The sequence below is a fragment of the Oncorhynchus mykiss genome, chromosome 29 (genome assembly GCF_057628025.1).
Source record: "Oncorhynchus mykiss isolate SJ-2025 chromosome 29, ASM5762802v1, whole genome shotgun sequence".
Lineage (NCBI taxonomy): Eukaryota > Metazoa > Chordata > Actinopteri > Salmoniformes > Salmonidae > Oncorhynchus > Oncorhynchus mykiss.
The window spans coordinates 15,012,248-15,029,688 of record NC_143050.1 but is presented as its reverse complement, the minus strand read 5'-3'; the positions used below and the strand labels follow the sequence as shown (position 1 = coordinate 15,029,688).

General features: G+C 44.6%; 1 protein-coding gene across 2 annotated transcripts in view; it reads right to left on the bottom strand.

Annotated features, from left to right (window-relative positions):
• Positions 1-14,201, bottom strand: part of ppp3ca (protein phosphatase 3, catalytic subunit, alpha isozyme) — a 98,873-nt gene extending 84,672 nt beyond the window's left edge. For both annotated transcript variants that reach the window (XM_036968361.2, XM_036968362.2), the window contains exon 1: positions 13,882-14,201. In XM_036968361.2, the coding sequence (XP_036824256.1) occupies positions 13,882-13,936 (55 nt within the window). In that variant the 5' untranslated portion in view covers positions 13,937-14,201. The remainder of the gene's footprint in view (positions 1-13,881) is intronic.
• Between the last annotated feature and the right edge of the window lie 3,240 nt (positions 14,202-17,441).

Here is a 17,441-nt window from a genome sequence, read left to right as displayed (position 1 = left end):
GAGGTGGTCATTCAAAAATCATGTTAAACCCTATTATTGAACAAAGAATGAGTCCATACAACTTATTATTTGACTTGTTAAGCACATTTTCACTCCTAAACTTAATTAGGCTTTCTATAAACAAATGGGTTGAATACTTATTGACTCAAGACATTCCAGCTTTTCATTTTTTATTAATTTGTAAAAAAATATCTAAAAACAGAATTCCACTTTGACATTATGGGGTATTGTGTGTAGGCCAGTGACAAAAAAAGTGATTTAATCCATTTTAAATTCAGGCTTTAACACAACAAAATGTGGAAAAGGTCAAGGGGTGTGAACTTTCTGACGGCTCGTCATGTCACACCCTGATCTGGTTCACCTGTCCTCGTGACTGTCTCCACCACCTCCAGGTGTCGCTTATTATCCCCGGTGTATTTATCCCTGTGTTTCCTGTCTCTCTGTGTCAGTTCGTCTTGTATGTTCAGTCAAGTCAACCAGTGTGTTTTTTCCGTACTCCTTTTGCTATTCTCCTTTTTCTAGTCCTCCCGGTTTTTACCCGCCTGCCTGACCATTCTGCCTGCCTTGACCATGAGCCCGTCTGCCACTCTTTACCTCCTGGACTCTGATCTGGTTTTGACATGTTTGCCTGTCCACGACCATTCTCTTATCTACTCCTTTGGATTATTAAACATTGTAAGACTCCAACCATCTCCCTTCTGGGTCTGCATCTGGGTCTCGCCTTGTGCCTTAATACTATATGTGTTTTGGGCTTCTGTATTTGACTGAACAGTAAATGTTAATCTGATTGTTTCTGAGCTTACATAGACTGTAGGTATGTATGCCTGACTGTATTGTGTTTCCACATATAGGCATATCTACAAGTTTGTGCAACTACTTGGAGCCAAATAAATGTGCTTGTGTCAGGACACGCTGTACATTCTAGTGAATTTGGAGGTTCCAGTGTTCCCCCTCGATACTATGAAGCAGATCGCGTTCTCATTGTTAGCAGAAACGGGGAGAGGCAGATCTCTTTGATCAAGAGAACGTGTCACAATCTCAGTGGTCTGTCTGATGCGTCTGTGACTCAGTCTGACCAACAGACGTCACTGAACAGCAATTCTAATGGACCCAAAGAGCCAGAATGATAGAACTGTAATAGTAGAGACCAAATAAAGAGACTAGAGATACTGATACTGCATGTTCTGTATAATATTACACGTGTGTTTGAGTATGTGAGTGTGCATCATTGACTTGTGTATGTATTAACTCAATAGACCGTACTGTCCTTCTGATACTCTCCAACTCTAAAAGATACTGGAGGTTAATTAGAGACGGGGACAAACAGAGGGCAAGAGGGAGAGAGGTGAGAACGGAGAGAAAGAGAAAGAGAAAGACACCTTTGAAGAAACCGAGAAAAATAGGGAGGATTTAGACGGAGAGAAATGGAAAGGAAAGGGGGATGCCTAGTCAGTTGTACAACTGAATGCCTTCAACTGAACTGTGTCTTCCACATTTAACCCAACTCCTCTGAATCACATGGAAGGCAGTAATGAGGAAGAGAACATGAGGCCTGGTGAAAACACATTAGTACATTGAGAGTTAACGAGAGAAAGCCAGAGGCAGAAAGAGAGAGAGACACAGACAGACAGACAGACAAACAGACAGAGAGAGACAGAGGACAGAAAGAGAAAGAGAGAGGGGTGAGATGTGAGACAGCTCACTTCGACTGGGAGCCCAGGCTGAGTTGAACTGTGGTGCATGTTGCCGGGCAACAGCAGCTGACTATTGGAGTAGAGCCAGTGCTGTATACTGTGATTTGCATGGGAGGCTCACATAGATGCAGATCTATATAGTCCTTATTTTTCTCCTTATCTGAAGCACACGTTACCCCAAAAAATGCTCTAGGGCACTGGTTCTCAACTGGTTTTGCATTGGGACACAAATTGAACCAGGTTGTCTCAGTTGCGATCCAATATTCGCATCACTATTTTTTGCAATCTGGAAAACTATTTTTAATACTACATTGATAGTAAATATACCAATTATATGACAAGGGAACAGTTCCACCTTTTTCATTGTAGTAATTCCATTTTGCCCATATTCTTGATGAAGAATGTTAAGCTCACTGGTTTGAGACCACAAAAATCAACCAAATACAGTAAGTATCACTGCTAATAACTCTATATTGGAAATACTGTGATTGAACTATTTTTGTTCTGAGGTTAAATTAGAAGAAATATAAGTTCATTATCATTTCTACACACCTACCTGGTTTTAGTCGTTTAGGTTCAGACTGGAGTATTTTTCATAAAAATGAATAAATAATAATAATATTTGACCAAGAAGGAGAGTGATGGAGTGCTGCATCAAACGACTTTGCCTCCACAATCACCCGACCTCGACCTCAACCCAATTGAGATAGTTTGGGATGAATTGGACCACAGTGAAGGAAAAGCAGCCAACAAGTGCTCAGCAAATGTGGGAACTCCTTCAAGACGGTTGGAAAAGCATTCCAGGTGAAGCTGATTGAGAGAATGCCAAGAGTGTAAAGCTGTCATCAAGGCAAAGGGTGGCTACTTTGAAAAATCTCAATTTTCATTTGTTTAACACATGATTCCATATGTGTTATTTCATATTTTTGATGTCTTCACTATTATTCTAAAATGTAGAACATAGTAAAAATAAAGAAAAACCCTGGAATGAGTAGGTGTGTCCAAACGTTTGACTGGTACTGTATATAATAAAACATTTTACTCAGACACTCGGGACTCATTCAAAACCTCCTGCGACCCAAATTTAGGTTGCGACCCACCTGCCAAGAGCAGCGATTCTCAACTGAAAGGGAAGGAACCTTATATTTGACATTATAATAAATTGAAAAAGGATTTCAACAAATCAAATAAAATGTATTTATATAGCCCTTCTTACATCAGCTGATATCTGCAGAATCCCAGCCTATATCCCAGCCTAAAACCCCAAACAGCAAGCAATGCAAGTGTAGAAGCAAAAACTCCCTAGAAAGGCCAAAACCTAGGAAGAAACCTAGAGAGGTACCAGGCTATGAGGGGTGATCAGTCTTCTTCTGGTTGTGCAGGGTGGAGATTATAACAGAACATGGCCAAGATGTTAAAATGTTCATAAATGACCAGCATGGTCAAACAATAATAATCAGAGTAGTTGTCGAGGGTGCAACAGGTCAGCACCTCAGGAGTAAATGTCAGTTGGCTTTTCATAGCCGATCATTGAGAGTATCTCTACCACTCCTGCTGTCTGGACACTGGAGACCAACAAAACAAATATAGCTTTTGACCCATTCTGTTATTCCAACATCTTATCATCATTGTGTAGCCTACGCTAATTAACGTTACCACCAGATAGACTTCTAAGAAACAACCTTCAGTAATTCATGGTAATATATGCATTTTCCTTTGTTACAGCAGAAGGATGTTCCTTGTACCTAAATCATCCCCATACTACAACACACCAGAATACACCACAGCTACTTTTCTCTCGATGCTGCAGACTGACAGAGAAATGTCTAGCAGAGCGAGAGGACTGTAGGTTGAACTTATAGAACACATGGCAGCAGTGACACTGGAGTACATTAATACTCTCCATCCAGCCCTGACATCCAGTCAAATATGTTTACATGTACAGCACACTACGCCCCCACTAGATGCACCTGTCTGTCTGTCTGTCTGTCTGTCTGTCTGTCTGTCTGTCTGTCTGTCTGTCTGTCTGTCTGTCTGTCTGTCTGTCTGTCTGTCTGTCTGTCTGTCTGTCTGTCTGTCTGTCAGGTCTCTGGCCCAGTGTTAGCTAGCTGCACCTCTACCTTGTCTCAGTCCTGCTTCTACCACACCTGCTGACCCCCTCTGTCTGAGCCTGTAACATATTCATTACCACCCAATAATGTAGCAGGGAGGGATGTTGGTCCAGGACTATGGCTCTTGTGGTTTATGTCATCCTAACTTTGTAATGTGCATAATAACTAGGAGTGGAATTCAAAACCTTAATGGACTCTGCACACAATTGAGGGATGAACCATATGTCTAATACTCCAAGTTGCTGAATCACACTACTTGGCTACAGATGCCCTAAGCCATATGCAGTGCTGCCAGCATTTATTTTACTGAACAGACAAACATTGGAGATAATATAAATACCTTGGCAAACAATGTTGCATATTCATTTGGGTGACAAGATGTTTTGCTGTGGTACCATCTCCAGAGCACCGTGAATATCTCTGACCTTTAACTATCCAGACAATACCAATTGTTCAGTCTGTTAGTATTGTCCTGATTAACTGGTTCCTTCATTTAATTGGGATAGTGTAGCTGTTGGGCTAACTGAAGGGTTTGTTATCATAGCACTCAACAGGCGGAGATGCACATGTTTCAAATGGCTAAATGTGTGTGTTCGCCGATTGGACCTACACTGACTCCATTTCTTTCCTGTGCAAAGCACCAAATGCGCAGGGCCCCTAAAGTGAGTGCATCCTTCCTGCCTGCTTGCATAGTCTGCCTGGCCGAATGGCAGCTTGCAGCCTTCAGATCAGCCCATGCATGAAACTCCAATATGCTAGAGACTGGGAGGAGAAGGAGCCAATGAGGAAGCAGGGATCTGAACAGAGAAGCCAGGACAGGCCAGGCACTAGGCAGTGTGTGTTGACCAGTCTACATTACTGATGATGGCCCACAACCATAACAGGTCACATGCACATGGCTCTTAAATTATGCGTAGAGCATTCATTTGAATATTCACAAAATGACAGAACAGAACTCATTATTTGGGGGGGGGGGGGGGGGGGGGTAGTATGAGGGTAGGGGCTGAGGTTGTTTGTAGGGTGGTGGGGGGAAGGTAGTATGAGGGTAGGGGCTGAGGCTGTGTGTTGGGGGGGTAGGATGAGGGTAGGGTCTGAGGCTGTGTGTAGGGGTAGTATGAGGGTAGGGGCTGAGGCTGTGTGTTGGGGGGGTAGGATGAGGGTAGGGTCTGAGGCTGTGTGTAGGGTGGGTGCGGGGGTAGTATGAGGGTAGGGGCTTAGGTTGTGTGTAGGGTGGGGGGGAAGGTAGTATAAGGGTAGGGGAGGGGAGGGGTTTAGGCCGTGGGGGGGGGGGGGGAATAAAAAAATGTAATGACAAAATACAAAAAATGGTGTGTGTATGAAAGTGTGTAGATTTAAGTGAATGCACTTCTTAGTGTCTCCACCCCTCTCCCCCCACACAGTCGTGAGCTATAATTTTAATAAATATTTTTTTTAAACACAACAAATGTCGGGAAAAGAAAAAAGGTGAAAGTAATCTACGCTTGTTCTGATAAAAACCTTAGGGGGGTAGCATGAGGGTAGGGGATAAGGCCATGTGTGTGGGGGGGGGGGAAGGTAGCATGAGGGTAGGGGATAAGGCCATGTGTGTGGGGGGGGGGGGAGGTAGCATTAGGGTAGGGGCTGAGGTTGTGTCTGGGAAGAGGGGGAGGAAAGTCGCTTCAGGGTAGAGGGTGAGGCTGTGTGTAGGGTGGGGGGGAAGGTAGTATGAGGGTGGAGGGTGAGGCAGTGTGTGTGTGGGGAAGGTAGCATGAGGGTGGATGGTGAGGCAGTGTGCGTGTGGGGGGGGTAGTATGAGGGTAGAGGTTGAGGCTGTGTGTGTGTGGGGGGGAGGTAGTATGAGGGTGGAGGGTGAGGCTGTGTGTGTGTGGGGGGGTAGTATGAGGGTGGAGGGTGAGGCAGTGTGTGTGTGGGGAAGGTAGCATGAGGGTGGAGGGTGAGGCAGTGTGCGTGTGGGGGGGGTAGTATGAGGGTAGAGGGTGAGGCTGTGTGTGTGGGGGGGGTAGTATGAGGGTAGAGGGTGAGGCTGTGTGTGTGTGTGTGTGGGGGGGAGGTAGTATGAGGGTGGAGGGTGAGGCTGTGTGTGTGTGGGGGGGTAGTATGAGGGTTGCTTTCTCTTTAATACATCTCTTATTTTCCTTTTCTCTGTCTCCATTTCCTTTACCTCCTTCCTTCTCCCTCCTAACCTATATCCTCCTTCCTTCTCCCTCCTAACCTATATCCTCCTTCCTTCTCCCTCCTAACCTATATCCTCCTTCCTTCTCCCTCCTTTCCTATATCTTCTTTCCTTCTCCCTCCTTTCCTATATCCATGCTCTTCCAATCGTTCCTCTTTTCTTCCCTTCTGTCTCTATCCCTCCCTTCAGTTCCTCTGCCTCTCCATCTCTGTCTCCCTCCTCCTCTACACACTCTCAACACTAGACCTCAGGGAAGTTTCATTATGTAAGTGGCCTGTGTGCAGTAAAACACTGCTGAAAAACCAATGCTTAAATAATTCACCCACACTGCTAAATAAAGCCTGTACATATCATGCATGCAGATACCCTGCGCCCAGCTCGCCCCCTCTCTTCCTCTGAAGGCTATCACACCATCAAGATCCACCACGTCTACTCACACACATCTTAGGGAGGTGGGCTCTACGCTCTCTGGCCAATGAGACAGAATGGTGAGGAAGGCGCAACGGCGCCTCTTCAACCTCAGGAGGCTAAAGAAATTTGGCTTAACACCCTCACAAACTTTTACAGATGTACAATCGAGAGCATCCTGTCGGGCTGTATCACAGCCTGGTACGGCAACTGCACCGCCCGCAACCGCAAAGCTCTCCAGAGGGTGGTGCGGTCTGCCGAACACATTACCGGGGGCAAGCCTCCCGCTGTCCTGGACACCTACAGCACCCGGTGCCATAGGAAGGCCAAAAAGATCAGAGGACATCAACCACTGCCTGGTCACCCCGCTATCATCCAGAAGGCGAGGTCAGTACAGATGCATCAAAGCTGGGACCGAGAGACTGAAAAACAGCTTCTATCTCAAGGTCATCTGACTGCTAAACAGTCATCACTAACACATCAGAGGCGGCTGCCTATAGACATAGATGAGGAATCACTGGTCACTTTTAGAAATGGATCTCTAGCCACTTTAATAATGTTCCGTATCCAGCATTACTCATCTCATACAGTGCCTTGCGAAAGTATTCGGCCCCCTTGAACTTTGCGACCTTTTGCCACATTTCAGGCTTCAAACATAAAGATATGAAACCGTATTTTTTTGTGACGAATCAACAACCAGTGGGACACAATCATGAAGTGGAACGACATTTATTGGATATTTCAAACTTTTTTAACAAATCAAAAACTGAAAAATTGGGCGTGCAAAATTATTCAGCCCCCTTAAGTTAATACTTTGTAGCGCCACCTTTTGCTGCGATTACAGCTGTAAGTCGCTTGGGGTATGTCTCTATCAGTTTTGCACATCGAGAGACTGACATTTTTTCCCATTCCTCCTTGCAAAACAGCTCGAGCTCAGTGAGGTTGGATGGAGAGCATTTGTGAACAGCAGTTTTCAGTTCTTTCCACAGATTCTCGATTGGATTCAGGTCTGGACTTTGACTTGGCCATTCTAACACCTGGATATGTTTATTTTTGAACCATTCCATTGTAGATTTTGCTTTATGTTTTGGATCATTGTCTTGTTGGAAGACAAATCTCTGTCCCAGTCTCAGGTCTTTTGCAGACTCCATCAGGTTTTCTTCCAGAATGGTCCTGTATTTGGCTCCATCCATCTTCCCATCAATTTTAACCATCTTCCCTGTCCCTGCTGAAGAAAAGCAGGCCCAAACCATGATGCTGCCACCACCATGTTTGACAGTGGGGATGGTGCGTTCAGGGTGATGAGCTGTGTTGCTTTTATGCCAAACATAACGTTTTGCATTGTTGCCAAAAAGTTCAATTTTGGTTTCATCTGACCAGAGCACCTTCTTCCACGTTTGGTGTGTCTCCCAGGTGGCTTGTGGCAAACTTTAACCGACACTTTTTATGGATATCTTTAAGAAATGGCTTTCTTCTTGCCACTCTTCCATAAAGGCCAGATTTGTGCAGATTTGTTGTCCTATGGACAGAGTCTCCCACCTCAGCTGTAGATCTCTGCAGTTCTTCCAGAGTGATCATGGGCCTCTTGGCTGCATCTCTGATCAGTCTTCTCCTTGTATGAGCTGAAAGTTTAGAGGGACGGCCAGGACTATCACAGTGCAGGTGCATTTATACGGAGACTTGATTACACACAGGTGGATTCTATTTATCATCATTAGTCATTTAGGTCAACATTGGATCATTCAGAGATCCTCACTGAACTTCTGGAGAGAGTTTGCTGCACTGAAAGTAAAGGGGCTGAATAATTTTGCACGCCCAATTTTTCAGTTTTTGATTTGTTAAAAAAGTTTGAAATATCCAATAAATGTCGTTCCACTTCATGATTGTGTCCCACTTGTTGTTGATTCTTCACAAAAAAATACAGTTTTATATCTTTATGTTTGAAGCCTGAAATGTGGCAAAAGGTCGCAAAGTTCAAGGGGGCCGAATACTTTCGCAAGGCACTGTATGTATAAACTGCTCTCCACACTATTCTACGGTATCTTAGTCACTTTTAAATTGTGTTTACATATTGCATCACCCATTTCATATGTATATACTTTATTCTATACTATGCCACGGTGTGTTAGTCCAATGCCACTCTGACATACATGTATATATATATATATTTAATTCCTTACTTAGATGTATGTGTATTTTGGGTATATGTTATGAAACTGTTAGATATTAATTGTTAGATATTACTACACTGTCGGAGCTAGAAGCACAAGCATTTCGCTACACCCGCAATAACATCTGCTAAACACATGTATGTGACCAATAAATTTGATTTTGATTTGATTTTGACATCTCAGGGGGGTGGGCTTTACGCTCTCTGGCCAATGAGCAAACTCAGGGGGATGGGCTTTACGTACTCTGGCCAATGAATCATCTCAGGGGGGTGGGCTTTATGCTCTCTGGCGCAATTGGCCATCTCAGGGGGTGGACTCTACGGTGTCTGGCCAATGAGCCACTGTGTAACTTATTTTCAAAAATAAACACACAATAAAAACAGACCTACACACCTCCGATCCCAAACATATCCAAACACACACCCTCTAATATAGTTACACACAATGAAAATAGGACCTGTCAACAAACATATCTACAGCAACACTTCTACAGCAAAACATAAACAAAGAGTGACACCTTTCCGTCAACAGACACCTGTCCACTACTTTCACAACCAGTGAGAACACAACCACACAATGAGGCTGCATTTCACAGTGAATGTCAGAAATCTAATTGTGGGTGTGGAGAAATGGATCAGAAACGGCTGAATGTTTACTGTAAATATGGAGGTACAAAGGATGGTCACCATTCCAGCATTATCTCTCTCCAGCATTATCTATGGGAGACAAAAACAGAGCTCTATTTCATATTCATATTTCAGAAGAGAGATTCGCCGTGTGCTGACTGACTGACTCTCTAAATCCACCAGTGCCTTTACTGATCGGTCAGCCCTTTCCATGATTGTCTCGGTTTTGTTCTGAAAATAAATCTGGTATTGTGAGGGTCCCCTCTGTCAGACAAAAGGCATTTGATCCACAGGATCCACAGTGATTCACCAAGCCCCACCAGAACTAACACAGATAATGTCCTAGAATCACTCTAAGAGAAAGTAGGCCTATTGGAGCCTGTTCACATTCCCCAGAGAGGCCCAGACATGGGACCAGGCCAAGTGGCTGACACTGTCTCCTCCAATAACCAGTCCCTTGCCTGCATGGTCACAACAACCCTACTCCTAGACATCACTAACATCAGCATTCCTCTACCAAGACTCCAAATCACATGATCCCACCTTCCAACACAGAGTAGGTACAGTGGTCCAGCTGTGTGCCAGAGAGGAACAGCCACTAGGACAGCTTTTTCAAAGAACCATCTTCCCCCTCCGTTCCATTTCCTGTGTGGGCCAATCAGTGAGGTCAAGACACACTACAATTCTGAGACCATTCTTGTCTTGGAATTGTACACTCTTGGAAAAAAAAGGTGCTATCTAGAACCTAAAAGGGTTCTTCGACTGTCCCCATAGGAGAACCCTTTGAAGAACTTTTTTGGTTCAAGATAGAACCCTTTTGGGTTCCAGGTAGAACCCTTTCCACAGAGGCTTCTACCTGGAGCCAAAAGGGGTTCTACCTGGACCCAAAAAAGGGTTATCTTATGGGGTCAACTGAAGAACCCTTTTGGAAACTTTTTTTCTAAGAGTGTAGCAAGTGGAAATATAACAGAATCTATTGCTGAGTAGGGGAGGAAAATTGTGTGATGACATCTGTGAAGCGTGAAAAGGTTAATATCGTATCACCTCATTCTGTAAGAGAACATACAAGTAAGTGTGACATTGCAAAAATAAGCGCTGAGTAACATCAAACAGGAAAACAAACACTTACAAACAGATGAGTCATTTACAGGGCAGTGTGTGTAGCTATGTGCTGAGCTGTGCTGCAGGAAAGTAGTGTGTTAAATTGGATGCAATTTCCGCTTGCAACATCACTGGGATTGGATATGCAGTTATTTATTGATGTGGCTATCTTTGTACATGATACAATTAGTCAATTATACATCAACTGGGAGGGGTCCAACCCTATTTCTGAGCAGTTTCTCAGCAGGAATGAGAGGTTTAGGAGTTGAGCAGAATCCTATTGTGATGTGGAGGAGCCACTTTGCCACCACTGATGCTCCAGCAGGTCCCCATTGCGTGTGCCATGCATCCACACTGTTACAGTCTAACTCGATGAGAAATAGGAGCACATGCACCTGCCACAGTGGCATCCCTCTCACAGCTTTGATCTGGATTATTTTAAGAATCTATTGTATGTTGGTATAGAGAAGCCAATAGTGATGCACTACAAACCCAAAAGAATGACCAGTGTAAATTTCCAAATGTTTTTATTTATTTAACCTTTATCTTGACAAGGAGTCAAAGATGAGACGATGGTGTCTTTTTCAGATGAGCCCTGTAGAACACAACAATACAGATCAAAGTACAGTAGGCACATAGCAGCGCCCCGCCCTCCAGCTGCCAGGGTATATGTTTAGACGAACACGTTTGTGATGGCACCCTTTACATATTTGCCACAGCTGTATAAGGTACTGGGATCTCTGAGCAAGTACTAAGTAGTGCCACAATGCAGCAATCTTCAGCCACCTCAAACGAGATGTTTGTGTGAGCAGCATGAAGGAATTGCTGCAATTGATTAATCAATTTCTAGTGCAACGCGATAGTGCATTTACCAGTCCCACCAGAGACGGTACAGCCTCCTCCTCCTCCCATTGATCTTGCTGTGGCCATGAATAGATTCTCTATGTAGAAATCCCTTCAAATTAAACACACAGTCGTCGTGGTTCATCCATCAAATCCCTCTTCCCTTATGATGAGACTGGCCCACAGCAGATGGGATGTTCCTTCGAGATAATAGTGTTCTGTATTACAAACAACTACAGTCAACTTTGAGTGAACCCATTCCACTGTTAACCCCTCCTCCTCCTCTCTGCAAACACTCCCTCTTTGGGATGCAACAAAGCCACACGTAAGCTGTCTCTGTACTGTCACCTGTTCGTAAATATGTAGCTATGCCATCAGAATGGAATTGAGAAATAAGGGATCCATATTTGCAATGTCTGCTAACTCAGGGCTCTATTAAATCTGTGTCGCTGAAGCATTACAGATTATGAGATGGAAATGTAAAGGTGATTTCCGATCGAGGTATAAACACAGCGTTTACCGTAAAACGCAGTCTCCGCTAATGAGAGAACATTGGCTTTAGATTACAATCACACTGTAAAGCTGAACTTCCACGATGTGGAGTGAATAGAGTCTTTACTATCCTGTAGCACATTCATTTGCTAATTCAGTATGACTTAAATATGCTATGCTTCTAAAGAGTTTATTCAATTCCCCCATTGGCAAAGCCCCAGAATGACTATAAATAACAAATAAATTAGGATTGATATATTAAAGGTAAATGGTTACTTAGCAACAATACGTGAGATAATATGCAAGAATACATTACGAGAAGACATAGCCTATGAATATTCACCCCATAAGTAGATGTATCCTGTACCAGTCTTATGGGCCATTGATTTTCATATACTGTACCTGTAAGCAAAATTAAACGGTATAGAACTAGGCCTGAGCCTGCTACAGTATGTGAAAAATGATCATAGGCTACATTTGATGTGTCTTGTATTGGAGGTGTGGGTGGGGATAGTCCCATCATCATTAGATCATGTTGCCCATCATAGTTGGGCATTTTATATTGTACATTCATAATGGTGGAGCAGGCAAAATATGTATAGTGCACAATGTCTTGTGTGATGTGTTGTTTTTATTAATGATGTAGACAGTTTTTTGTTGTTGTTGAGATGTCATTTTGTTCCTGTTTGGACCCCAGGAAGAGTAGCGGCTATTGAAAGCTATTAATGTGGATCCTAATAAAATACTAAATACGACTGTAGACGCTTTGAAGAGCCCGCTAGTTCTGGAACATATCAAAATACTACCAATCCTGCATGAGGAGAGAAAACCGAGGCAACATCCAAGACTGGCCATTATCCCAGTGTTGTAGGCCTATCAAGCGTGTATGTGACAGTCGTCAAGGTCTTGGTAGGTATATCAGGCAGTGATAGTTTTATACTTTTGACGTGTTTTGCATTAATTACAGTCCCCTATGAAACACAGACCAAATATATGGCTCCTACCCGGTCACATTATGATAAACCGAGGAGTTAACCTGCCGGCCTATTTTCAATTAGGTGCTAAAGTATTATTATTGTTTGAACAATGCATCTTATATCACAGCGCTGCTGTCCGAGCCTGGATAGGTGCAGCGTCGAACTCGGGTTTACATTGAATTAAACCTCGTCTGCGATTGCAGAAAACTGCAATAGCGTTTGGTGTGCAATTGGGACTCGAATAGTAAATAAAATGCATCAGAAATAAACAACTCCAATATTGGAAAGCGGTAACATTTATAATGAAACGCCATTTAACATGAATGAGACTGCAAAGACAGTTATGTATTCCTGAAGCTCAGTCAACACTCATGTACTTGTGGCACAGCCTCCATTCATTTCATTGCAGACCACAACACCTTTGACGGAAGAAAAGGTTATTGTAGAGACATTGGACCTATTGAAAGAAACTACTACAGGCCTACATTATATTATATTTTGGTAACACTTCAATTTTAAGGGATCCTTATTACAGTTTAGCCTAATTAAATATGTAATTACACTGTAACAAGTATTGTAGTTAATTGCAATAACACATAGTTACACTGTAATAACATGTACTGGTGGTAGGCTATATTTTTATGAAATCTCGACTAATAGTCTGTTAATGACAGACGGTATTGGCACGCGTGCCGAACAAATATGAATATAGGCCTAATCGAAATGAGTGCGTGGTTTCAAACTCAAGATCCAAGCAACACTATAGCCATCCTATGGTTTACTCATTGACAGTGAAAACGGTTACATAAATGCCAATATAGATAGCAAACCACCCCTTCCCCCCCAATGAGCAGATCCAGGTATTCGCCAAGCGCCCTTTATCACAGCGCCAGCGAAATCCTGCTGCATCACTGCCTTAACCGCAAAGACTTCATCGGCAACTCTGCCTCATTTAGTCTCCTCTTCTGCCTGTCCGTGACTAAATTCAATCACATTGGGACAGTGAAAAATATATTGCTCGGAACACGATTATTAAGAAAACATCCCATCCCCCACACAGACAGTAGGCCTATAGTCATAAACCAAGTCACTGCCTTTCACTGTTTATCAACATCACAGGTCTAGAGCAAAGAACATTCTGTATATCATTTAACACATCCGACATCCACAGGACGCAATACCCAACTCTGTAGCCTACGAGATCTTATACAGTAAATAATTGATATCATATACCTTTTGTAGCCTATATAAAATAGATGTTTTTAAATAATGAAAATGCACTCACTTTTTACTACCCGATCGGTGGCATTTAAGACTATGTCAGCGTTAGACATCTTCATGGGCAGGTGCGGTCTCGAGGCAAATGCGTGTGTATTCCTCCTTGTAGAAGTGACTGTTTTACTCTCGGTGTGTTTTCGCGGTTGCGAGATGCGGTTGGTGCAGTGGCATCACTTGGATGCGTCCCTCAGTTTATCACTGCCTGCGCTGGGGTCTGGGGATGACTACTGCTACACAGTTAAGGTGGATGCTGCTGAGGAGGCTGTGCTAAGCAGTCGTGTGGGGGAGGATGGAGGGAACGAATTGGGAGGGGGCGGTAGTGAGAGTGAGAGAGCGAGATAGGGTGTGTGTGTGTGTGTGGGGGGGGGGGGCTCTGCTCAGGAGATCCTCACTGCACGCTGCACCACCCCGACATTAGCAATGAAGGGAACTCCCACGCTAATGTTTCACGGGGCTGCCTGATGCTGCCATCAGGTGGAGGCAGAGCCGGGATTTCCCAACAACACACGCACGCCATGATTTTATATTCGATGCACTTGCTGATGGGGTGCGGCCTGAGACGCATAGGTCTGCACGGTATTAATTATGGTTATATCAGTGAAGCTTCCCGGGGTAAAACATTGTGTCATTCCTTTTTGTGGAAGATGTTATTTATCCAATATTTTCAAATAATCAAAAGACAAGTCAAAATGGCTTGTGTGTGTGTATGTGTGTGTGTGCATGGCCAGGGGCAAACTGTTCTGCCTCAACAACTTTGTAGCTTTTATACCAAAGAATCTGGGAGCAGTATGCCTATCAGGGGAAATGGGGACTTGAACAATCCCAAAAACATCAGTCTAACAGAAGAAGACTTTCTTACAGCCACAAATCAAATCAAATGTTATGTTTCACATGCTTCATCAACAACAAAGGGCCCTTCCCAACAATGCAGGGAGAAAAAAAGAGAATAAATACACAATGAGTAACGATACTTGGCTATATACACGGGGTACCAGTACAGAGTCGATGTGCAGCGGTACAAAGTAATTGAGGTAGATATGTACATATAGGTAGGGATAAAGTGACTAGGCAACATGATAGATAATATACAGTAGCAGCAGCGTATATGATGAGTCAAAATAGTAAGTGCAAAAAGGGTCAATGCAGATAGTTAAATAGTTAACTAAAAGCTATCCGGACTAACTATTTATCAGTCTTATGGCTTGGGGATAGAAGCTGTTCAGGGTCCTGTTGGTTCCAGACATGATGCACCGGTACCGCTTGCCGTGCAGTAGCAGAGAGAACAGTCTGACTTGGATGTCTGGAGTCTTTGACAATTGTTAGGGCCTTCCTCTGACACCACCCGGTATCGAGGTCCTGTATGGCAGGGAGCTCGGCCCCAGTGATGTACTGGGCCGTACGCACGACCCTCTGTATCACCTTGCGGGCGGATACCAAGCAGTTGCCATACCAAGCGGTGATGCAGCCAGTCAATATGCTCTCAATGGTGCAGCTGTATAACTTTAGGTATGGGCCCTCAGATCCTTATAATCTTTTCAGCCTCCTGAGGAGGAAGAGGCATTGTCGTGCCCTCTTCACGACTGTGTTGATGTGTGTGGACCATGATAATTCCTTAGTTATGTGGACACAGAGGAACTTGAAGCTCTCGACCCGCTCCACTACAGCTCTGTCGATGTGGACGTGTTCGGCCCTCCATTTCCTGTAGTCCACGATCAGCTCCTTTGTCTTGCTGACGTTGAGGGAGAGGTTGTTGTCCAGGCACCACACTGCCAGGTCAATGACCTCCTCCCTATAGGCTGTCTCATTGTCATTGGTGATCAGGCCAACCGCTGCTGTGTTGTCAGCAAACTTAATGATGGGATGGGAGTTGTGCGCTGCCACACAGTCGTATGTAAACAGGGAATACAGGAGGGGACCAAGCAAGCACCCCTGAGGGCCCCTGTGTTGGGTCAGCGTGTTGTTGCCTACCGTAACTACCTGGGGGCGGTCCATCAGGAAGTCCAGGATCCAGTTGCAGAGGGAGGTGTTCAGTCCCAGGGTCCTGAGCTTAGTGATGAGCTTGGAGGGCACTACGGAGTTGAACGCTGAGCTATAGTCAAATAACAGCATTCTCACATACAGTAGGTGTTCCTCTTGTCCAAGTGGGAGAGGGCTGTGTGGAGTGCAATAGAGATTGCGTCATCTGTGGATCTGTTGGGGCAGTATGCGACTTTGAGTGGGTCCAGGGTGCCTGGGATGATGCTGTTGGTGTCAGCCATGACCATGGGCGGGCACAGGGACTACGGTGTTCTGTTTAAAACATGCACAGTGCATTCGGGAAGTATTCAGACCCTTTGACTTTTTCCACATTTTGTCACCTTACAGCCTTATCCTAAATTAGATTAAATCGTTTCCCCCCCCCCTCATCAATCTACACACAATACCCCATAATGACAAAGCAAAAACAGTTTTTGGAAAATTTTAGAAAATGTTTTAAAAATTAAAACCGGAAAAATTAAATTTACATGCTTATTCAGACCCTTTACTCAGTACTTTCTTTAAGCACCCTTGGCAGTGATTACAGCCTCGAGTCTTGGATATGACACTACAAGCTCGGCACACCTGTATTTGGGGAACGTCTCCCATTCTTCTCTGCAGATCCTCTCAAGCTCTGTCAGGTTGGATGGGACGTGTCGCTGCACAGCTATTTCAGGTCTCTCCAGAGATGTTCAACTGGGTTCAAGTCCGGGCTCTGGCTGGGCCACTCAAGGACATTCAGAGACTCTTCCCGAAACCACTTCTAAGATGTCTTGGCTGTGTGCTTGTTGTTCTGTTGGAAGGTGTACCTTTGCCCCAGTCTGAGGTCCTGAGCACTCTGGAGCAGGTTTTCATCAAGGATATCTTTGTGGCCTCCCGGGTGGCGCAGTGGTTAAGGGCGCTGTACTGCAGCGCCAGCTGTGCCATCAGAGTCCCTGGGTTCGCGCCCAGGCTCTGTCGTAACCGGCCGCGACCGGGAGGTCCGTGGGGCGAAGCGCAATTGGCTTAGCGTTAGGGAGGGCTTGGTCGGTGGGGATGTCCTTGTCTCATCGCGCACCGGCGGGCCGGGCGCAGTGCGCGCTAACCAAGGTTGCCCGGTGCACGGTGTAGCCTCCGACACATTGGTGCGGCTGGCTTCCGGGTTGGATGCGCGCTGTGTTAAGAAGCAGTGCGGCTGGTTGGGTTGTGTATTGGAGGAAAATGTATGACTTTCAACCTTTGTCTCTCCCGAGCCCGTACGGGACTTGTAGCGATGAGACAAGATAGTAGCTACTACAACAATTGGATACCACGAAATTGGGGAGAAAAAGGGGTAAAAATAAAATAAAAATAAAAAAAAAGATCTCTTTGTACTTTACCCCGTTCATATTTCCCTCAATCCTGACTAGTCTTCCAGTCCCTGCTGCTGAAAAACTTTCCCATGCATGGTGCCAGGTTTCCTCCAGACTTGGTTTCATCAGACCAGAGAATCTTGTTTCTCATGATCTGAGTGTCTTTTAGGTGCCTTTTGGCCTTTTACTGAGGAGTTTGATGACCTCCGACGGGAGGTCG